Source organism: Xenopus laevis, chromosome 4L (genome assembly GCF_017654675.1).
Source record: "Xenopus laevis strain J_2021 chromosome 4L, Xenopus_laevis_v10.1, whole genome shotgun sequence".
NCBI lineage: Eukaryota > Metazoa > Chordata > Amphibia > Anura > Pipidae > Xenopus > Xenopus laevis.
The window spans coordinates 50,799,595-50,824,081 of NC_054377.1; the positions used below are offsets into that span (position 1 = coordinate 50,799,595).

General features: G+C 38.3%; 1 protein-coding gene across 2 annotated transcripts in view; it reads left to right on the forward strand.

The window, feature by feature from the left end:
• cdh5.L (cadherin 5 L homeolog) overlaps positions 1-24,487 on the forward strand; it is a 52,024-nt gene that overhangs the window by 15,034 nt on the left and 12,503 nt on the right. Inside the window, exons 2-9 of one of the 2 annotated variants that reach the window (XM_018257894.2) lie at positions 5,288-5,380; positions 8,222-8,434; positions 9,159-9,453; positions 16,718-16,834; positions 18,145-18,312; positions 19,474-19,661; positions 20,455-20,708; positions 21,935-22,071. In XM_018257894.2, coding sequence (XP_018113383.1) covers positions 5,333-5,380; positions 8,222-8,434; positions 9,159-9,453; positions 16,718-16,834; positions 18,145-18,312; positions 19,474-19,661; positions 20,455-20,708; positions 21,935-22,071 — 1,420 coding nt within the window. In that variant the 5' untranslated portion in view covers positions 5,288-5,332. The remainder of the gene's footprint in view (positions 1-5,287; positions 5,381-8,221; positions 8,435-9,158; positions 9,454-16,717; positions 16,835-18,144; positions 18,313-19,473; positions 19,662-20,454; positions 20,709-21,934; positions 22,072-24,487) is intronic. The other variant, XM_018257896.2, reaches the window with a different exon arrangement.

The window sequence follows — 24,487 nt, forward strand, 5'->3', positions numbered from 1 at the left end:
GGGCATTGAAAGTACTGTTTCTATTTTTGCAGATGATACTAAATTGTGCAGAACTATAGGTTCCATGCAGGATGCTGCCACTTTGCAAAGTGATTTGTCTAAACTGGAAAACTGGGCAGCAAACTGGAAAATGAGGTTCAATGTTGATAAATGCAAGGTTATGCACTTTGGCAAAAATAATATAAATGCAAGTTATACACTAAATGGCAATGTGTTGGGAGTTTCCTTAAATGAAAAGGATCTAGGGGTCTTTGTAGATAACACGTTGTCTAATTATGGGCAGTGTCATTCTGTGGCTACTAAAGCAAATAAAGTTCTGTCTTGCATAAAAAAGGGCATTAACCCAAGGGATGAAAACATAATTATGCCTCTTTATAGGTCCCTGGTAAGGCCTCATCTGGAGTATGCAGTTCAGTTTTGGACTCCAGTCCTTAAGAGGGATATAAATGAGCTGGAGAGAGTGCAGAGACGTGCAACTAAATTGGTTAGAGGGACGGAAGACTTAAATTATGAGGGTAGACTGTCAAGGTTGGGGTTGTTTTCTCTGGAAAAAAGGCGCTTGCGAGGGGACATGATTACACTTTACAAGTACATTAGAGGACATTATAGACAAATGGCAGGGGACCTTTTTACCCATAAAGAGGATCACCGTACCAGAGGCCACCCCTTTAGACTAGAAGAAAAGAACTTTCATTTGAAGCAACGTAGAGGGTTCTTCACAGTCAGGACAGTGAGGTTGTGGAATGCACTGCCGGGTGATGTTGTGATGGCTGATTCGGTTAATGCCTTTAAGAATGGCTTGGATGATTTTTTGGACAGACATAATATCAAAGGCTACTGTGATACTAAACTCTATAGTTAGTATAGGTATGGGTATATAGAATTTTAATTAAAAGTGGGGAGGGGTGTGTGTATGGATGCTGGGTTTTCATTTGGAGGGGTTGAACTTGATGGACTTTGTCTTTTTTCAACCCAATTTAACTATGTAACTATGTAACTATGTAACTAACTATATATATATGCTGTTTTTTTGCTGAGATAAGCCCTAGAATAGAAAGATATAAACATTGCAGTGAAAATGGAAACTTCTATGTATAATTTGGCCTCCAGTCATCTTTAAAAAAAAAACACAGTCAAAATAAAGTCTGCTGGTACTGTATAAGGAATATGTCATATCTGATATTATTTTAATGGAACATAAAGCAAAAAAATAAAAATAAAACCCATTTCACTCCCTTTTATATTGAATAATTCCTAAAACCTCATCACAGACTGTACAAATGGATCAGTTACATAAATACCTAGATGAATAGCACACTGTGGCTTCTCTATGCTAAATATGTTTTTTCATATATTGCACAGATATGTCCAGGGCTCGGTTATAAAAAATAAGAAATGCACCTGGAGAGTGCTATTGCCTTTTCAAATATTTTTTGTTTTAAAATTTCCAGTGCTATTTAAGCATGTTAGAAATGTATCTCTGTCAATGCCAATAATAATAATGCCTTTGGAGGCTGTAGCCATTTAAATGGTTTACACAGTCTTCCAGCATTTTGCCAACCATGGGTTATATGTGCATCAATATCTTAGGAAGAGGGGGGGTAGTTTTAAGAATGTAAAAAAAACAAATGTAACTGGGGATGCCAATTCCACTGCTCCCACTCTTTGCCTATAGTTTGTGTTGCTGGGTATGAACAATATCAAATTTACAGGCTTTCGGCTATTGATGGTGTGAACTATTGAACTTACCTGAATACTCAATACTCATTTTGTCATATATGTCAAAAGTGCATGTAAAACACAAAAAGAGAAACAATACACAAAAGCATACAAATAAGTTTCTTTCAGTGTGCCTCTCAAGAAGAGTTGAAAGGGAAATCTCGCTGTTGGCTTTCATAAGTAAGAAGTCTAGGACAGGATATCTGTGATTGGCTGCAAGTTTAAATGCTTACGTTAAAGTAAACATTCAGGTATGCGTTCCATTATCCAGAAACCAGTTATCCAGAAAGCTCTGAATTATGGAAAGGCCTCTCCCATAGACTCCATTTTATTCAAATAATTCAAATCTTTAAACATGATTTCCTTTATCTCTGTAATAATAAAACAGTACCCTGTCCTTGATCCAAACTAAGATATAATTAATGCTTATTGGATTAATTGGATAAATTGGGTTCATTTAATGTTTCCATGATTTTTTACTAGACTTAAAGTATGAAGATCCAGATCCTTGCTAGAAAATGTGTCCCCTCTCTGTTTACTTTAAACATAATTTTCCAGTTTACTTGGGGGCCCATTCACTAAGCTCGAGTGAAGGATTCGAATGAAAAATACTTCGAATTTCGAAGTATTTTTTGGGTACTTCGACCTTCGACTACGACCTTCGACTTCGATTCGAACGTTTCGAACGAAAAATCGTTCGACTATTCGACCATTCGATAGTCGAAGTACTTTCCCTTTAAAAAAAACTTCGACCCCCTACTTCGGCAGATAAAACCTACCGAAGTCAATGTTAGCCTATGGGGAAGGTCCCCATAGGTTTGCTAACCTTTTTTTGATCAAAGGATTTTCCTTCGATCGTTGGATTAAAATCCTTCGAATCGTTTGATTCGTAGGATTTAATCGTAAATCCTTCGATCGATCGAACGAACGTTTAGCGCTAAATCCTTCGACTTCGATATTCGAAGTCGAAGGATTTCAATTCGAGGGTCGAATTTCGAAGTATTTTTTACTTCGAAATTCGACCCTTAGTGAATCTGCCCCTTGTTGTTTATGGTCTCAAGCACAATTATTAACGATAATCAGGATAATCATCTTTATAGTGAGTATAATAAATCAATTCCTTCCTATCCAAGTATTCTCTGAAGCCAAGGTAAGGCAGTAAACGGCATTCATTCTCCATGTGAAATGTTTGTTTGTCACTTAAAACAAGTGTTTCTTAAAAGTTATTTCTGTTTGTTTTTCCTTTTTTGATCCAGTTATTTCATGTAACACAGCTGAGCAGTATGGAACACAGATTTTTTTGGACATATGGACAGACATTTAAAATGATTAACTGCAAGGGGCACTACAAACCTTCAGCATTGTTCCAATGCAAGCACCTTTAATCAAAGAATTTGCAGCAGATTGACTGGTTTGCAGTCAAAAGGAATGACATTGCTCCTTGTAGCTAATGGTATCTTGCAGCTTTTTCCAGATTGCCTTTATTCTCCAGTGAGTACTAGAACAAAATGGTTTTGGCAGCTTTAATTCAAAGCAACTACTGGTCAAATACTTTATTGTTGGTGATTGCTCAAAGTCCCCTGTAACAAGCAACTGAAAGCAAAATAAAAACAACATTAAATTCCTTTTCCACTGTATAGAGAAGGATCGTTTAATCTTCCCAGTGTATTTTCTGTGTAGAAAGAAACATCAATTGCTTTGTAATTTTACATTATACAGCCAATCATTTCCATGCATTCACATTCCACATGAGGGGTCTTTTAGTGCAAAAAAACCAGACAATTCAATTTCTGAAGGCTTATACACTCCAGAGTGGTGGGCATCCCCTAATTTGCATATGCAAATTAGGATTCAGATTCGGTTCTGTATTCGGCTGAATCCTTCATGAAGGATTCTGGGGTTCGGCCGAATACAAAATAGTGGATTCAGTGCATCCCTAATAACGGTATACAACCTATTGTCTAGAATGCTCTGGACCTGGGGTTTTCCAGATAATGGATCTTTCTGTAATTTGGTTCTTCATGCTTTAAGTCTACTAAAAAATCAGATGAACAATAAATAAACCCTACTACTACTTAAAATTAAATTAACTACTTCATATTAAATAAAATATTAAACCCGACAGGAATGTTTTGCCTCTAATAAGGATTAATTATATCTTAGTTTGGATGAAGTACAAGGCACTGTTTTATTATTACAGAGTAAAAGGCTATCAATTTTAAAAATCTGGATTATTTGATTAAAATGGAATCTATGCAAGACTGCTGTCCCATAGTTGGGAGCTTTCTGAATAAGGGGTTTCCAAATAAGGATCCCATACCTGTATTCATGAAAAATCACAAATGGGCATATTACATAGAGAGAGGATAAAAAAATATATATTTTTCCTTATTTCAAGCAAGTTGAAAAATTGTGACATGTAAATTTGAAGGAATAAATGTGAATTTCAACTTATCGAAATGATGACGGTACACTTCTCTTTGACCTTTATGGCCATAATTTACCGTTTTTTCAAGTCTATATTTTTAAATTGTGAAAAAATGTTGCTATTCTGTGGTTTTGTCACAACCACAGTTTGGACAAAGTTGCCATTACATCTGGCAGCATTTTTTGTTAAATTGGCATCTTAGCATTACAATCGTGTTACACAGAGTTTTGTGAGTATTGTCAAAAACTGACCATTATTTTTCTCTCCGTTATTTCCAAAACTGGGATATAGAATTAACTAGTGGGTCATTTATTAGCACTGTTGAAAACACATGTGGGGATACCATTTAGAGTGCCAACCTAACCATTCGTAATTCATATACTTGAAGATAACACCCAAGGGTTTTTGATGTCCTATATGTCTGTAATAATTAGAAGTCCAGTACAGCAGGTCTGCTGCAAGAAACCCTGTCAGTCACAGGTCTGCTTTATGAAGTCGTGCCCCTGTTTGACAGCATTCATACCCAAGAGGTTTTGAAGCAGATTAAGACTTTCCATTCCTTAGGCTGTTCTAATTGAGCAGCCTAATGGGATTTTCCAGTCTGCCCATACATACTGTACAGCGGATGCTACAGCTTGATATCTGGGTCAGTAACATTCTTTTTCAAGTCTGATATGTATAAAAGCCTTTGCCAAGCCAAGGGCTAGGAAGTCTGAATCATAATTTTTTTATTTAACTACAGCTCCCAACATTCTACATCAGCTCATTTAAGTGACAGTTCAACAACAGTTATAGGGGTATATTTATCAAAGAGTTAAGTTAATAGTGAAGTTCCGCCACTAGAGTGAAATTCCGCCACTTCCCATTCATTTCTATGGGGTTTTTAAAGGCGTATTTATCAAAGGGTGAAATTTCACTTTCACCCATTGATAAATACGCCTTTCAAAATCCCATAGAAATGAATGGAGAGCTGCGGAGTTTCACTCTAGTGGCGGAACTTCACTGTGTGTATGTATGTGTATATATATATATATATATATATATATATATATATATATATATATATATATATATATATATATATTTCACAATGGTATGGTCTTTATCCCCCCAAATATAACACTCTCTTTTTTCACTTAGTAAGGACTGACGCATGGACACTGCCTTGACGGGGCACGTCAGCTAATGAATACAAAGGTGGAGAGTAAGAAAAACCATGGTGGTTACCAGCTAGTATGTATTTACATTTTAAAATGCTTAAAGGGAGTCATAAAATTGCCTCTGTTGCCATTTTCTTTAACAAAAATACCATTAGCAATAATTAGTGATGGGCAAATTTGTCCTGTTTTGCTGAAAAATTCAGCAAATTTACCGCGACTATTCTGCTGCGCACCAAATTTTTTTTGATGCGGCAGATTTTTAGCCTGAGAATTTTCACAGCAGTTTCAAAATGTATTTGCTGGCGGTGAAACTCGTAAATTTGCAGAGAATTCGCACCTGCCGAATTTATTCGCCCATCACTAGCAATAATACCTCCTCATGTGCATGGCTTGACATTGAACCATGCTACTTGTGAGACTACTGTATATACTCTTCTTAGTAGCACTGCAATCTTGAGGTTTACCAAGATTCTTTAGCTGGCACTTGCGGTTTGCACAAGGCGCCAGTTAGCCTACAGCTGACCTTTCTTTATAACTTTCTCATGCTTTTTTTTGGGAAAATAATGTAATTATTTGTGTGGGTTTCCTCTTAAGCCTCATAAGGAAACACAGAGGCAATATTTCACAATATTTAAATAAACCCGTGCAAAGCTGCAGTGAAAAGTATATGCTATTAATAACCTCTGAGAAAATGTGTAACTACCTTCTTTAATAATTGCCACAAATATTATCCTTTCCGCTGAATATTGAAGGGAAATTGAAACAATGCAATAAATAGAGTTACACAAGTAAAATAAATCTATTATTAATATGAAGCTCTTCTCTCATCTTCCACTACATCCTTTTATGAAAACGAATAGCATACACAGCCAGACTAATAAATTCAAATATATTTATAATCTGATTATTCTCAGACAGTGGATATTTGACAAACAAAATATTATTATCTGGACTCAGTACTGTTATTTTACAGATTGGAAAAATCAGTTTAAAAGTAGAACAGGTTTAATCCAAAATTAACATTACCTGGAGATTCTAGAAAACAGTTTGTCCTACATAACAGGCAACATTGTTGACTGTTCGGGACAATAAGATTTATATCCTAGAGTAATAATAGAATACAAATTCATGGTATGTTGCTTGCAGAGAGCCCAATCCCAGTACATCAGTCCTAGGAAAATAAAAGTGGGAGAAAGATTGTTTCTATTACCAACCATAACACTGCAAATACTGTGTACTGTCTTATTGAATCCCATTGTTTTCCTGCAACTTTTGCCTTAATGGGACTTTCCTTTTTAAAATTGGCCATAAATAAATAAATAAATTAAATTCAATTAAATTATGATCTTTCAGCAGTAAACAGTGACAGATGTTCGGATGCCTTCAAAGGCTCCCGATCCAAATTTTCTGACCTGCCTGAATTTTTTTTTGCCGATATCAGTCGGTCATCTCCCGCCATACATGCACTGAATATTGTTTTGTACAATAATATCTGTGCATTTATGGCCACCTTTACCCAGACAATATGGGAAATTACCAGTTAAATTTTCATTTATCTATACTGCTTAAAGGAGAAATAATTCCAAATTACTTTTTGGTAGTCAAGCAAAATAAACTTTACTTACACTATAAAATGATTCAAATATTTTTTCCTTCATTCTTGGCATTCACAATCACAACAAGCAGAGAGGTGCCATTCTGTGGACCAAGTTTATTGAAGCATGCTTTGCATTATCCCAAAATCTTGTTTATGCACTAGCATGGGGGCCTGATACCAATGCCCATGCACAGGCTACACAACTATAGATGGTGAAGAGGGAGGGGGAATGAGAAAAGTGAGTAGTGACATTTAGGAAGTGCAGATGGGGAAGTGAAAGTAATTGCCTGCCCCCACTTTATGAAGAAGGGAATGCTTGTGGCATAGCGGTGGGGCAGAGTATATATGATGGGCAGCTTTAAATGCCTTTATAACAGGTATGGAGTTTCCTAATTAGTTTGAAAAGGACTTTTATTATACAGCTTTTTATTCTAGGTGACAGGTCCCCTTTAAACATAAAATTATAACAGGTATGGAGTTTCCTAATTAGTTTGAAAAGGACTTTTATTATACAGCTTTTTATTCTAGGTGACAGGTCCCCTTTAAACATAAAATTAAAAAAGAATTATGTAAGAGATTAACGGTGCAATTTCAATTGTCTATTATTCATTTTATTTTATATAAATGTTATTAAAAAAATCTCATAATTTTACAGTCTTACATATTACATTAACCGCCGTCATGTAATACGCCTAGTGAATGTCTATAGTTAAGCCTTGCACACATACAGTACAAGTCCTGCTTTTTCTTCTTCTTTTTCTTTCTTTTTTTCAAATCTATCGAGAATCTGTCCAGCCTGTTCTTAATTTCAATGGAGATACAGAAAAAAACAACAAAACAATAGTGTTAAGGAAAACATAAATATAACTGTTTGAAATAAGCACTTCAAATCTTAGTATAACATGAATAACAGCATTAAAACAAACCCATAAATGAGGAATGCTAAATAAAACAAATAATAAACTCAAAGTGTTTTGTGTATGGTGCCTTGCTGTGTTTTTTCTGCAATGATGATATGCTAGTTTAAGACTAAATAATGTTCGTATTGTACCCTGGAGCCCTGTCATACTCAAAATTATTCTGATGGCTGTATGCCATTTCTTTGTGACTCAAGACCGCAATGGCTGGGGTTTGTCACAAAATGTTTTTGTTTTTATAAAATCACATTAATCAATTGGTAGCATTAACTAGACTACCACTAGAAGGCAAAATATAATTGTTGCTATAGCTTACTAGACCTGGAGCAAACTTTACCAGTTATGACATCATGTATACATCTAGTTTTAATTTCTTGTTTTCACTTTTTTTTTTCCATAGATTGCTGGTGCGCCTACGATGAAGGTGCAAAGGCTTCAATTTCTGATCATAATGTGTTGCTCTTTGCCTTTGCTCCTATTCAGCAAAGAGATCACAAATTCTGAAACACCTCCACACAAAAACAGCAGGCGTGTCAAGAGAGGATGGATATGGAATCAAATGTTTATTTCAGAGGAACAAAAAACTGGAAACCTTCCGCATTATGTGGGAAAGGTTAGAATGCAATGCAATCCTTCTTTATAACCCAGTGTTTCAGAGTGATATGTATCACAAAGGATCCTAGCTAAAATTACATGTTTGGCTCATGTAGGAGAGGTCATTCCAAATATTATAGTTATAGGGGGCTTCAACTTTGATAGAAAATTGCAGGGTATAGTAGACATCAGTAAAAAAAAAACTTGTTTGCCAGTTGTTTAATTATTATTTTCATTTTAATAAATTTCTTGGTGTACATCTTAAACTGAATGAGGAGACATTTTGGCACACTAAAAATATGCACCAAAAGCACAGTAAAATCCTTTTTAATGATTGTCCCATTTTTATAATGCTAGCCTAATGGAGTGAGTTTATCTCATAGTACATGTATTTCAATGAAAACAGTCCAGTTTAGGATGTAGACATTATAAGGAAGCGAACAAAAATAAATCCATAGTGTATACACCCCGTGAATGTGCAGATGTTTCTGGTGATCTATCTAAAAAACAACTGAACTGAAAAAAGGTTGTAAGGTAAAAAAAAATTTTTCTATTAAAAATTTGAGTTGGACCAGAAAAAATTGCCCCTAAATGAGGCAAATTATTCACAAATGAAACTGTGTGAGCAAGGGAATTCTGTCTTTCATAAACATAGCCCTATACTTTTAATATAGAAGCTACTATTTTAGCTGGAATTATTTTTTAAATCACTTTAAACACCGTTTTTTAATTTTATTTTTTAGTTACAGCTCAATTCCAGCAGTTTACACGAAAATGCCAAATTTGCCATCCAAGGGGAGTTTGCCAACACAATTTTTAGGGTTAATGAGAGAAATGGTGATATCTACTGCTTTGAAAGACTAGACCGTGAGAAGAAGTCGGAATATCACTTGATGGCTCTACTGGTGGACAAAAGAACAAACAAAACTATGGAGCATCCTTCCAACTTTGTTATCAAAGTTATTGATATAAATGACAATGCACCAGAATTTACACAGAAAGCTTTCAATGGATCTGTGAACGAGATGTCAGACAGAGGTATGCTTAACACAGGAGTAGCACAAATTGTATCTACTATAGAACTTACCATCAACGATTTATTGGGGAAATCCTCCCTTTGTCAGCATACATTTAAGTACACATTGCTTTAATTCTAATGAAGGGAGAATACACGCCCCCCAAATAGTTGACGAGGCACTGAGGGTAATAATTTGGATGAGCTATTTTATATCAGTTTAAGGCTAGAACTTCAGATGCGTCGTGGAGTTCTAGCGTAAAAGTGTGTGTCTCCTCTTTGTTATTTGACATTGCCTTTCATCTAGGGATTTTTGCTAGCACCACTGCTTAATTTATCTTGAAGTCTAGGAAATACAGCTGTGAAATGTGATCACGAAAAACACTACTGACGAAGTAAATAGTATAATATTAGCACCATGAAACAGACTTGAGTCTGATGTTTGGATTTCCGAAATCAATAGCAGATTTGGTGATTTTTTTTTCCCAATCATGTTTTTTATGATTAATGCGACCACAAAAATGCATGAATGTTAATTAATCAGCCCCTAAATGCCAGCTGAACAAAATATCTGAAATGTTGCTTTATGTTATATTCTAAACCGAATTGACCAACTGAAGGCAGTTTTATAACTGTAAGGTACCTTTGGTCGCAGCTCAGTCTTTTCGTGGACGCAGGCGCAGGGGTGTGCAGGGTTCTGCGCATCCTTGGCGTCTGTTTCCGGCGCCCGCGTCTTTGCGCGGGCGCGCGTCCGTTCATTCGGGCGCGCGCGCGTCGCGACGGTCGCGGGCGCGCTAAAGTTGACGCACGGCGTCCTGACGCTGCGTCCTTACATTTGGCGCCAATCTGTCCCTATTTATCCTTGTCGAAAAAAGCAAACAGCGCTTGGTGATTATTTTCCTTGCTCCTGAACCTTTGCTGTTGTACCTCTCTTTGAACTTGATTCCTGGATTTTGACCTCGGCCCGTTTCTGACCACCGCTTGACTTCTGCCTGCCTATCGACCCTGCTTGTTTTGACTACCGCTTGTACTCCGCCTGCCTTCTGACCTCGGCCTGTTTCTGGTTTGCTTGAACTCCGCCTGCCCTTTGATCTCTGCCTGTCTACGGATTCTTTTCTACTCTAACACGGCCTGCTACCACCACCTGTGAGCTCCTGCTGTACACTAAAGCAGTTTTAACTGCTAAGCTCTTCTCCAGTGGCTCCTACCCTCCTGGCACTCCTGACAGAATCACCAAGCCAGAATGGAGCCATCAGAAGAGTTGCCAACTCTAGTCGATCTGTCTCAACAGATTGCTGCTCTGACCCACGTTGTGAGGGATCTTCGGGGAGACTATCAGAATGTCCAAGAACAACTTCAAGACATTCGGATGTCCACTGCTGCCTCGCCTCCTTCCTCTTCAGGACAGTCGGATTCGGGAACTGCAGCTGCTAGTGCATCACATGGGGAACCCAAGGTAGCGATGCCCGACAAGTTTTCTGGCGATCCTAAGACTTTTAGAACTTTTATTAATGGTTGTCGCCTCCTCTTTACCCTCAAGCCCCACTCTCATGCCACAGATCAAATCCGAGTGGGGGTTATGATTTCCCTTTTGCAAGGACAACCACAAGCCTGGGCCCATCGTTTGTTGGAACAGAATAGCCCTCTTCTTGCCTCCACTGATTCCTTTATCCAGGCGTTATCCAAGATCTATGAGGATCCTCATAAAGTAGAGACTGCTGAAGCGGCTATCAGTAATTTACGTCAACTCCGTAGACCTGTGGAAGAATACGTGACGGACTTTCGTTGTTGGGCACCAGACACCTTGTGGAATGACAGGGCCCTCCGGCATCAGTTTCGCAAGGGTTTGTCCGATCAACTCAGGGATGAGTTGGCTAGAGTGGGTCTTCCTGGTTCTTTGGAAGAGTTGATTCTTCTTGCCATCCAGATTGACAGAAGATTAAGGGAGAGACGTCAGGAAAGAGGGTCCAGTATGCCAAGTCAGGCATGGGGCCATGAATGGGTGCTTCCTACAGCTCCTCCTCCAGTCCTTGTTTCTCCTTCTTCTGATGGCGAGCCCATGCAAATCGGGGTGGTACGCAAGACCCTGTCCACGGAGGAAAGACTGCGACGAAGACGGCTAAATTTATGTCTATACTGCGGTCTTTCTGGACATTTGTTAAGGAATTGCCCCACTCGACCCAATGGTAATTTCCTCTCACAGCAATCTTCTAATACTCCCTTGGTTCCCTCTCTCCAGTCTTATGTTCTTCTACGTCTCTCTTTGCAGTGGAACCAAAGAAAGTTTGAGGTGGATGCCGTAATCGACTCCGGAGCTTGTGGGTGCTTCATAAACCAAGACTTCGCGAGTCAATACAAGATTCCTTTTATTTCCAAGGCCCAGCCAATACCTGTTAAAATGGCTGATGGTAATTTTGTTTCTTCTGGTTCTGTTTCGCAAGAAACCCCATATATTTTTGCTTCTTCTTTAAGAGGTCACTCTGAGTTAATAAAGTTTGATGTGATGGAAAACCTTCTTTTTCCCGTAATTCTTGGCATTCCCTGGTTGAGGGGTCATAATCCAACTATTGACTGGCAGGCTGGAACAGTTTTCTTCAACTCGGATTACTGTCGTTTGAATTGTTTTCCTCCAAAGATGCTGGGTGCAACCATTTCCGATGATGAACTTCTCCAATTTGTCCCACAAGTCTACCATGAATTCGCTGATGTTTTTAACAAGAAAGCGGCTGACTCACTTCCTCCCCATAGGAGTTATGATTGCCCGATCGATCTTCTCCCTGGCGCATCCATCCCTTTTGGAAGAATATATCCTTTATCTGAGCCTGAGTTAGCTACTTTGAAGGACTATATTGATGAGAATCTGGCTAAAGGTTTCATACGTCATTCTTCCTCTCCTGCCGGTGCAGGTATTTTTTTTGTCGAGAAAAAAGACCACTCCCTAAGACCCTGCATTGACTTTCGTGAACTCAACAAGGTGACAATTAAGAATCGTTACCCGTTGCCGCTCATTTCTGATCTTTTTCAAAGACTTGGTCGTGCTACAGTTTTTTCTAAGTTAGACTTGAGGGGTGCTTACAATCTGATTCGAATACGTGAAGGGGACGAATGGAAGACTGCCTTTCGTTCCCGATATGGTCATTTTGAATACACCGTCATGCCCTTTGGCCTTTGTAACGCTCCTGCCACGTTTCAATATTTTATCAACGATATTTTTCATGACTTACTGGATCAATTTGTCATCGTATACCTGGATGATATTCTTGTTTTTTCCAATTCTTTAGAAGATCATCGTTCTCATGTGAGGGAGGTTCTGCTTCGTCTTAGGAAACATCTTCTCTACGCCAAAGCTTCTAAGTGTGAGTTTGAGAGATCTCACATTGAATTTCTAGGATTCCGAGTTTCTAGTCAAGGTTTCAAGATGGACACTAAGAAAGTTGAGGCGATTATTAACTGGCCACCCCCGAATGACCGAAAAGGGGTTCAACGTTTTGTGGGATTCGCAAATTTTTATAGAAGGTTTATCAATAAATTCTCTTCCATCATCAAACCTCTCACAGATCTTACAAGTTGTAAAATTAAATTTTCCTGGTCCCCAATTGCTCAACAAGCCTTTGAACTTCTTAAAAGACTTTTTATTTCTGCTCCCATTTTAGTCCATTCCGATGTTTCCAAACCTTTCGTTCTTGAAGTGGACGCCTCTGAGGTAGCTATTGGAGCAATTCTTTCACAGCGAGCTGGCCCCAAAGACAACTTACATCCGGTAGCGTTCTTCTCTAAGAAGTTAACTCCTACTGAAAGGAACTATGATGTTGGAGATCGTGAGTTGTTGGCGATTAAAGGTGCTTTGGTAGAGTGGCGTCATTTATTGGAAGGAGCTGTCCATCCTTTTATCATTTTCACTGACCATAAGAATCTGGAATACTTAAGATCTGCAAAGCGTTTAAATCCTCGTCAAGCTAGATGGGCACTCTTTTTCTCTCGTTTCCAATTTCATATAACTTACAAACCTGGGGCCAAAAATGCAAAGGCTGATGCCCTGTCCAGAGTTTTTCCGGTGGAGAAGGTGTCCATGGTTCCTGATACAATTCTTCAGTCTGGACATTTTTTACTTCTGCAGTCTTCTTTTATTGATCGTCTAAAGAAGGTTCCTCAAGCTCCAACAGATTATCCTGGTGTTGAAGATATTTTTGCTCAAGATGATTTACTTTTGAGGAACAATAAGTTGGTGGTTCCACCAAATCTTCGGGTGGAGGCCTTGAGAATAGTTCACGATCATCCTTTAGCTGGGCACACTGGTATTCGAAAGACCTTAGAATTGGCCAGACGTCTTTTTTGGTGGCCCTCGTTAATAAAAGAATGCACTGCTTATGTGCGATCGTGTGAGTCCTGTGCTAGATCCAAGTCTTCTTGCAACAAACCTGTGGGTCTTCTCCGTCCCTTACCCCTTCCTGAGAGACCTTGGAGTTCTATTTCCATGGATTTTATCGTTGAACTGCCTCCATCCAATGGGTGTAATACTATTTTTGTGGTTGTCGATCGCCTTACCAAGATGGCACATTTTATCCCTCTTCCCCGGCTCCCCTCTGCTGCCATGACTGCGGATGTGTTCATTAAAGAAATAGTTAAATTACATGGCCTTCCTAAAGAAATTATTTCTGATCGCGGTACCCAATTCACATCTAGGTTTTGGACTGTGTTGTGTAAATCCCTTGGTATCTCTTTGTCTCGTTCTTCAGCCTATCACCCACAGACCAATGGGCAGACCGAGAGGACTAATCAGACGCTGGAGCAATACATTCGTACTTTTTCTTCCTATTTGCAGGACAATTGGGTGTCACTTCTTCCATGTGCTGAGTTCTGTTATAATAATTCTATGCACTCTTCTACTGGCCAGACTCCTTTCTTTTCTAATCTGGGTTTTCATCCTATCATGTTTCCAGATGTCCTTTCTGAGGTGACCCTTCCTGCATTACAAGATCGTTTGGAGTTTCTTAAACAAAATACGTCTTTTTTGAAGGAACAGATAAGTAAGGCTCAACAAAATTTCAAAACTTTCGCAGACAGAAAACGAGGGAAGGATCCTGAATTCAAGAGTGGTGACAAGGTTTGGCTCTCTTCTTTGAATCTTCGGCTCGCTACTCCTTCCAAGAAGTTGGCTCCAAAGTTTCTGGGTCCATTCGTTATCAAGAGGGTCATTAATCCTGTGTCCTTTGAATTAGAACTTCCTGACTCTCTTAAAGTATATCCTGTGTTTCATGCTGCTCTGCTTAAAAAATTTGTGCCTAACATCTTTCCAGGTCGTGTGTCTCCACCTCCTCCAGTTATCTCTTGTCAAGGCGAGGCTGAGTTTGAAGTGGAAAAGATCTTGGACTCCAGAGTTCGTGGCAGAAGGTTGCAGTACCTCGTCAAGTGGAAAGGTTTTCCAAATGAAGAGAATTCCTGGGAACCAAAGAACAATGTTCATGCTCCGAGGTTAACCACAGCCTTTCATAGGAAATATCCTGACAAGCCTGCTTTTGACGTCCTGAGGCCGCCCCTCAGGGGGGGGCAATGTAAGGTACCTTTGGTCGCAGCTCAGTCTTTTCGTGGACGCAGGCGCAGGGGTGTGCAGGGTTCTGCGCATCCTTGGCGTCTGTTTCCGGCGCCCGCGTCTTTGCGCGGGCGCGCGTCCGTTCATTCGGGCGCGCGCGCGTCGCGACGGTCGCGGGCGCGCTAAAGTTGACGCACGGCGTCCTGACGCTGCGTCCTTACGTTTGGCGCCAATCTGTCCCTATTTATCCTTGTCGAAAAAAGCAAACAGCGCTTGGTGATTATTTTCCTTGCTCCTGAACCTTTGCTGTTGTACCTCTCTTTGAACTTGATTCCTGGATTTTGACCTCGGCCCGTTTCTGACCACCGCTTGACTTCTGCCTGCCTATCGACCCTGCTTGTTTTGACTACCGCTTGTACTCCGCCTGCCTTCTGACCTCGGCCTGTTTCTGGTTTGCTTGAACTCCGCCTGCCCTTTGATCTCTGCCTGTCTACGGATTCTTTTCTACTCTAACACGGCCTGCTACCACCACCTGTGAGCTCCTGCTGTACACTAAAGCAGTTTTAACTGCTAAGCTCTTCTCCAGTGGCTCCTACCCTCCTGGCACTCCTGACAATAACCTGGAAACATAAGAGAAGTAAGGTTAAAAGTATTTGCCTTTACCCATGTCAATTAATTTTGTGATGCAATTCTGAAATGGATTGTGCTATATATTATTTAGTTATATATAAAACTAGGCTCACTTTGACCCTATGCAGACTACAGTGCTGATCACTTATTCTGCATGTGCTGCTTTCCGTATCACTGCAGAAAATTAAAAGTTGCCAATATATGTAGTGTTTTTCCAGATAAACCCTCAATGGGATTAATTTCAAGGCTTCTTTTTTAACTCTTTAACTCATCGATGGGATACTGTCATGGGAAAAAGATTTATTTCAAAACGTATCAGTTAATAGTGCTGCTCCAGCAGAATTCTGCCCTGAAATCCGTTTCTCAAAAGAACAAACAGATTTTTTTATATTTAATTTTGAAATCTGACATGGGGCTAGACATATTGTCAGTTTCCCAGCTGCCCCAACTCACGTGACTTGTGCTCTGATAAACTTCAGTCACTCTTTACTGCTGTACTGCAAGTTGGAACAATATCATCCTCCTCCCTTTTCCCCCCAGCAGCCTAACAACAGAACAATGGAAAGGTAAACAGACAGCAGCCCCATACCTCCCAACTGTCCCGTTTTCAATGGGACAGTTCTGCTTTTGACAGCTCAACCCGCAGTCCCGCGTTTGTACTGGAAAGTTCCAACTTTCTCTGCACTGAACAGCCAGAAAAAACTAATTGGCTTTTGGCAGAGAGCCCAGAACAGCTAAAAGGTGCAAATAAGATACTTTGTAACAATGTTGAGATAAAAAAATAAGTAATTGTAACAATTTAGATAAGGAGGTCCCTTGGGAAAGTTAGACTCACAGCTTAAAGGGCAATTCACCTTCATTAGCAAAACTGTAATAACTGAAAAAAACACAGAAATATGTTCAAACTTTTATAACCTGCCAAATTTTGTAAAATTAAGATTGTAATTAGAGGGTGTGGCCACAAAAATGGGCATGGTCAAAAAAATTTCACCAACGCTATGCGTGGCAAATTCTTTTTATTTCCAAAATGTTGGAAAACATTCAGTATTATTGCAATGTAGCCCAGGGTATCAGTAAGACAAAGCAGAATATTTAAAAAATATATATGTTATGGCCATTATTTTTAGGTATTTTTGTGACAAAAGTCAACGCTGTGGATAAAGATGATCCTACAATAGGTGGAAATGCAGATGTAACCTACAGAATAATCCAAGGACAAGAGTACTTTACAATTGATAACAGTGGTAAGATGATATTTTGTTACATATTACATTTGATATAGGATAAAGGTTTTTTTTCTTTTATGGGGGGGTTCCAATTATATTTTTTTTTTCAGTTTGTCATCGACCATAGTAAATTGCTGGGATCAGCCAGTGAAATATAAATATGTGGGCACCTTACAGCATGAGTGTGCTGTTTACAGATGGAAAAAAAATTATGTTGTGGAACTTTCTTCTGAAATATTTATAAAATAATTACAAGCTGAAAGATTTCAGTAATTTGCAAGGAACCAATACCCTGCTCAAGAATTTAAAAATGTGCTGACTCATTAGATTTTTCTACTATTGATGACTCCTTTTTAAACATTCGGCCATTGTCAGTACAGTATAGGGTTCCTTTACTAAGAATTACAAAATATCAGCATAATTGCCCATATTTTCTTAGCTATAATTCTTTTCCAGAATGCCAGCATTGTTGCACTCACCTCATTATTTACTCAAGGGCAGTATCACTGTGCGTGTTACAGAAAGTGCAGTGTCAGTAAAAAAGAGCATAATCTATGTGGCACATTTGGGAGAAGCTAAATGGGCAAATATAAAAATGGAGCCCTGTAGTCTGCTCAAGGCAGGTATAAAGTACAAAGTATAAAGTACAGGGCTCCCTTGTGCAAGAGTGTGCTGCAACGTAACCCTTATTCAATCAAAACAGGGATATTATAAATGATTCATGAGAAGCTCATATAGGAGCAAGCACTTGGTAAATGGCAATTGGAAGGGCACAATCCTGCACCTATGTTTGGGCCTTGCATTGCTTTGTACCACGCTTTCATAAGCAAGTCATAATTATGTGATATGGGATTGCCTGAATACTACTATGGCAAGAGATATAAGTATTCATTTACAAACAGGATAGCAATATAATATGTAAAAATGGGGCTTTGTACAATCAGAAAAAGGGCTCAAAGTTCTGCTCCTCTACACCAGCCTGATGATATGTATGGGTCAAAATTCTCATAAATGAGCCCTACAGTATGGCAATATCCCATGTGGTGAGCATAAATTGGATACTGGATAACCTAATTCCAGTATGGTTATTTTGATGATCTTACTAATTTTTAAACACAAACCAGGGGAGGTACACATCTTCTTGTCCTTCCCGACTGGTTTATTGTTGATAAACTGTATTAAAATATATACCATAACAGCCTTAAAGTATAAATAATGCTTTCTATTTGTCCACTACCAGCTACTAATATTCTAGGTTTTTCAGTTGTTATCCTTGAATAAAATAACAATAACCATAACTGTCATGCAATGCATCTTTTTTTCTGCAGGGACAATTTATACTGCAATACCTAATTTAGACAGAGAGCAGAAAGATACCTATGAAGTTGTGGTGGAGGCCAGAGATTCCCCAGGACAAACCATTTACCTGGCAAACACAGCCACAGTAACCATCCACTTGACAGACATTAATGACAATTTTCCAACCTTCACTGAGAGTAAGTATATAGGACTGTGCCAATTTTAATAGCTTTAAGTGAAATCTTTATGGTATGCATGGTTACTGGATGATAAAAAAAATCATGAATGAATGTTCATATATATGAGAGATTCAATGACTCATCAAATGGGTAAGACTAATTAATAAGCTGGTTTTACTCAAACTAAACTACATTGTAATCTACTCTACTCTGTTTAAAGGGCCTCTATAACCTCAATGTTTTCAGTAGAATCATGGTTAGTAGGCAGACCAATGCCATTACTCCAGTATATGAAAAAATCTAGTGGTCCATGCGGTTGAGATTGCCATGGCTCTGTTCATCTGGCCATGCCATCACCCCTGACCTTTCCAGTTGTAAACAAACTGGAATCCTGTGGGAGGTTATAAGAAGTCCAGCCTGCTGGTGAGACAGCTTTACAAAATCTATGGAAAATAAATAATATATGCTGGGTCTTAAACATTATGAGTCATTTCCTGTGGGGTGTATGGCACAAATTAAATTAAAGCGTGGTTGCTTTCAGTATCTCTTGGAATAAGTCACAGGAGGAAAATACCCAAAACGGGTATGCATTGGTTACTGTTATAGACTTTCAAAATCACTACAAATATGACACCTACCTGATTATTATAAAATTATGTGTCTTCAGGATTACTCATATGGTTGGGCCCCTTTTTAAAAATATCCAGGTATATTATTACCTGTTTTCCTGGTAATCATAGCAATCAAAATGTCTTTTGTGACATAACCTGCAAGTTATGTCTATTGTAAATGTAATGTTTATTATAAAATTAATAATAGGTAGGTGACTAAGTATTGCCCAACAGGCAATCAAGATATTCTACCTAATGTGCTCCACAGATTATGAGGTTTGTTTTAGATTATTTTTAGATGGGTTCTGCTTAAAGAGAAGAAGGAGACCGAATGGACAGATGTTAGTCAGCGCTAAATATTACATCTTGCAAATTAAATATTATAAAAATCATTTTAAATAAAATCTTCCAAAAGAACAGGCATGCTTTTCTCTACTGTCTGGGGAATATTGACACCTACAGGGGGACTTTATGCCACTTTGAATTTTGCAATATGCCATATTCTGTATAGTGAAGAGTGATATTTATAATAAGAGTTGTAGTAATGAGTAATCTTGTATGCCCACAGGTGAGTTTAAGTTCAATGTTCCAGAAAACCTGAAGGTTGGGGGAGAAGTGGGAAGACTGAAAGTAGAAGATATTGACGAGCCTCAAAACAGAAACACAAAGTATAGTTTCTTGAAGGAAAGGTTCCAGGAGATGTTTGCTGTTACCACAAATGCGATCACTAATGAAGGAATTTTGATATTAAAAAAGGTATCAAATAAATATGCAGGTTTAAAAATTAAATTCTGACAAACTGTTATTTCTATAAATAATATCCTTTTACATCTAATTAATTGTATATCTTTAATGATACTGCATTTACTGACCAGGAATATGCACCTGTAACCAGTTCCACTCAATTAATATATTATATATAAAGGGAACAGTAGATGTAAATGTTGGTGATATGAAACATGACAGATGCCAAATTCATATTTGAAAACATTTTAATTTTGCATCATCTGGCATCATCAAAATGAATTTTTAAGTTTTCCAAAGCTTTATTTCATTCCCTTTCATTTTTGGAGCATGGTTATGCTTACTGCAACAGTTCCCTAACTCTGTTGCTAATAGTCCTTAAGATGACACAGAGCAGTAGATGGGGGCTGCCTAAATGCCAAATAAGATGATGTTCAGGTTGAATATTTCTAGAATGTTGGCATGAAGACCAATTAAAAACATATCTTATTACCTTTCAAGATATTCTTGGAACCATTACACACTGATAAGATAATGCTATAATATATTTTACATTTTATAATGCATGAGGAGATGTCCATATTCTGAACTAGAAGCAAGGCTTGACTACAAAAAGTTTGAGAACCACTACCTTAGAGTATGCATCTGATAGGCTTATCTTTATAATATTTGCCTATTTTCTGTTTTTGAAGTTATTTATTTGACTTTCTTTAGTTCAATAGTGAACAAAAATAAATAATAAATCTACTCCATAAAGTATAATGCATTCAAAACAAGTGTTTATCGTCTTTTTAAATGTGTGCAGCCCCTGGACTACGAGAGTGCTAAACAGTATAAGATGGACATTGAAGCCACAGACCCCCTTATCGACTTACGTGTGGCAAAACAGCCTAGACCCAAGAGCATTACAAATATCATCATTAATGTCCTTGATGTGGATGAGCCCCCAGTGTTCTCCAAACCATTCTACAAATTTGAAATTTCAGAGGATTCTAAATTAAATAATATCATTGGATTTGTCTCAGCAAAAGATCCTGATGCTGCCAACAGAAACATCAGGTAGAAACAAATATTGTGAATATTAACCTACAGAATAGAGTGTGCTTTGATCAATTCTGTTAATGTGGCATAACATTTAATAACCATGTAACCATGTAGCTAGAAAGGCTAGTGAGTTATACTTTCACCGATAAGCTGCCTCTGACTTGCAGGGACCATTATCCCACATCCTTAAGGAGCCATTTAATTCCTGTCATATCTTGCTCCATGTTGAAGAGATGAATTCTGGAACTTGAAGTCTACTTGCTTTCTAAAATGGGTGGTGCACAGATTCTCTGAAAAGTAGAGGGACTCTAAGGGAGAGATGAGGGTGAAATGGTCCCTGTGAGTCAGACTATAATTTCAATACTATCACAATGTGTGTCTGTGTAAATATATACACATTTTTTCAGTCATTCCTTCTTCCCCTACCCCCTTCTAAGTTGATCTTCATTCAGACTTGCAGTTAGGGAGTGCCAGAGGGCACGACTGCAGAGAAGGCATGCCTTGTGCCTGCCATCACTACACTCTGCTCCTTACTCCAGATTTGTTAATCCAACACAAGTTGCAGAGGGCAGCAAGATGCTGGACACAGGTGCTTATTGAATGAGCACTAAGGGGTGCAATTTTGATATCTTTTTTTGCAAAAGTTTTGAATTTTATAGAATTCTCCTTGGCCATTGAAATTTAACCAGTACTAACCAACCTTTCTGACCTAAGGTGCAAAAGGACTTTTAATGGCTTATTTCAGGGGCAGGCACATCAAGCCCCTGTGCAGGGTCGGACTGGGCATCTAGGGTCCACCGGGGCTGACTTCAAGGGTCTCCCAGCATCCACCCTGCCTCCCTCCTCACACACCTGTACCTTTTATCTTACTCTATGGCCTGGGAAGCAGGCATGAGTCCGTGTGGTGGATCGGTCCTGAGTCTGGCTGGTGGAGCAGGCCTGGGCCCTAGCATTGGAGCAGGTCTGGGGCCGGGTGCGGGATCGGGCATGAGTCTGGTGGGGGAACAGGCATAGGTCTGGTAGGAGAACAGGCATGGGTCTAGTAGTGGAGCAAACCTTTATCAGTGGGGCCCACCAGGTTTTTTTCCTGGTGTCCTGATGGCCCAGTCCAGCATTTCCCATGTGCTGAATTGAGCTATATGTACATTTCTGGCTTATTTTCAACATTATTTGTTTCTAGTGCCCATTCTACAGATTGCATCAGAATTTCATATTTTTTATATTTTTTTTGTTATCTGCAGATATTCTATGAGAAGTTTCAAAGATGAACCAATCAAGGTAACAAACAATGGAAATATAATCAGTGTCAAGATGCTTGACAGAGAGACTGTGGATTGGCACAATTTTACTGTAGTAGCTGAGGAAGTTGACCCAAGTAGTAAGTTTTTCTTGTTTGCTCAGATTTTTGTTGTCTTTGTCTATATACAAATGCTTGTGGATCCATACTTAGAGTATCCTCTTTGGCATACATAACAGGAGCCTCACAGACTTAAAATGTTAGTACCTGAATATATTGTATCCAGAAGTATTTATGCTTGCTAAATCAAGACTACTTCCATTTATTGGAGAAAAGTTATTGATTTTTTTTCTAGCAAACTGGTGGCACAAATTTAATGCTTCCTATAGAAAAGGATGTGTTTAAGGCAAGGTGTAGAAATATGGTACAAGTATGGGACCAGTTATCCGGAAACCCGTTATCCAGAAAGTCCCGAATTACGGAAAGACCGTCTCCCATAGACTCCATTATAATCCAAATTTTTTAAAATTATTTTCTTTTTCTCTGTTATAATAAAACAGTAGCTTGTACTTGATCCCAACTAAGATATAATTAATCCTTAGTGGAAGCAGAAACAGCCTATTGGATTTATTTAATGTTCACATGATTTTCTAGTAGTCTGTGTGAAGATCCAGATTACAGAAAGACCCGTTATCCGGAAAGCCCCAGGTCCCGAGCATTCTGGATAATAGGTCCCATACCTGTACTGCAAGTGATGAAACTTCCTGCTACTGTAATTTCTTTATACCGCCTCAAAATTACATAGGGATCATAGTACAAACCTGATTTTCGTCAAAGACTATAAATAAATGGACACGATCAGTTAATAAAATCATAAAATATAGTAACAGGCCTGAAGACCAAAAGAAAGCAATTTCAAGACATGTTGATTGATAGCTGGAGGCCAGGATAAACAAAAATGACAAAACTTTGATTAGTTACACTGCTTGTAAATTCTATAAATGCTATGATTCTTTTAAAATACTAGTTATATAATGGTATAGTCAGGATATCTGCAAATGTATCTAGGGGTATATATATATATATATATATATATATATATATATATATATATATATATATATATATATATATATTTATATATATCATACCTCCCAACTGTCCCTTTTTCGGAGGGACAGTCCCTCTTTTGACAGCTCAACCCGCAGTCCCTCATTTGTACTGGAAAGCCCATCTTTTCTCTGCACTGAACAGCCAGAAGAAACAAAGTTTCTCACTTAATTGGCTTTTAGCAGAGAGCCCAGAACAGCTAACAGGTGCAAATAAGATACTTTGTAACAATTTTGAGACACAAAAACACAGTTTAGATAAGGAGAAATATTTTCAAACTTTCATAACCTGCCAAATTTTATAAAACAAACATGGTAATTAGGGGGTGTGGCCACAGAAAGGGGTGTGGTCAAAAAATTGCTGCGCTACATGCGGAAAAACATTTTTTGTCCCTCTTTTTACTTCCAAAATGTTGGGAGGTATAATATATATATATATAGATATATTTGCAGATATCCTGACTATACCATTATATAACTCCTATATATGTATAGGATCCCTTATCCAGAAACCCGATATCCAGAAAGCTCCAGATTACGAAATGGCTGTCTCCCATAGACTCCATTTTATCCAAATAATCCAAATTTTTAAAAATGATTTCCTTTTTCTTTGTAATAATAAAACAGTAGCTTGTACTTGATCCCAACTAAGATATAATTAATCCTTATTAGAAGAAAAACCAGCCTATTGGCTTTATTTAATGTTTAAATGAATTTCTAGTAGACTTAAGGTATGAAGCCAAATTACAGAAAGATCCATTATCCGGAAACCCCCAGGTCCCGAGCATTCTGGATAACAGGTCCCATGCCTGTGTATATATATAATGGGCCGAAACGTTGGATGCACAAGTATTAAGACTAAGACTGGCAGAACACCTGGGAAAGTCCTGGACACAGTTTATGTTTGTCCCATGGGCCATGTAGCCAGTCCAGGTTGTCTTGCACTCAGGTGGGCTAATTTAAACAGCTTTCCCAGTGTGGGACTGTGTGTGTGTGAGGATCTGGGAAACAGACTGAGTGTTTCCATACTGAGCAGCACCTATTTGACATATCAAGTGACTGGAGGAAGGACTTGAAAATAACTCTCCTAATAGACTATTGAGTGAGTCCAACAGAGGGCTTTGAGGCTAAATACTGCTAATGCTGTAAATACTGGATAATTTCGTTTTTAAATACACCAACATCTGTGTTTAAGCAGGACTGATATTTCTATGTTGAAGCAAGTGTGCTGAGCCTGTTTATTTTTGTTTGCAATCAAAAAAAAAATTGATATGCTGGTTTGCCATTTCTGTTAATCTGACTTGTTAGAGCACTTAACAGCAAAAAGAGAACAACAGAACAGATCACTATACAGTTAAGTGGCAGACAGAACATTAAAATTTTATGTGCAATAAAGTTCAAACGAGTCCATATATAGTCAACTCCTTTTAAAAGTTTGCTCATTTAAT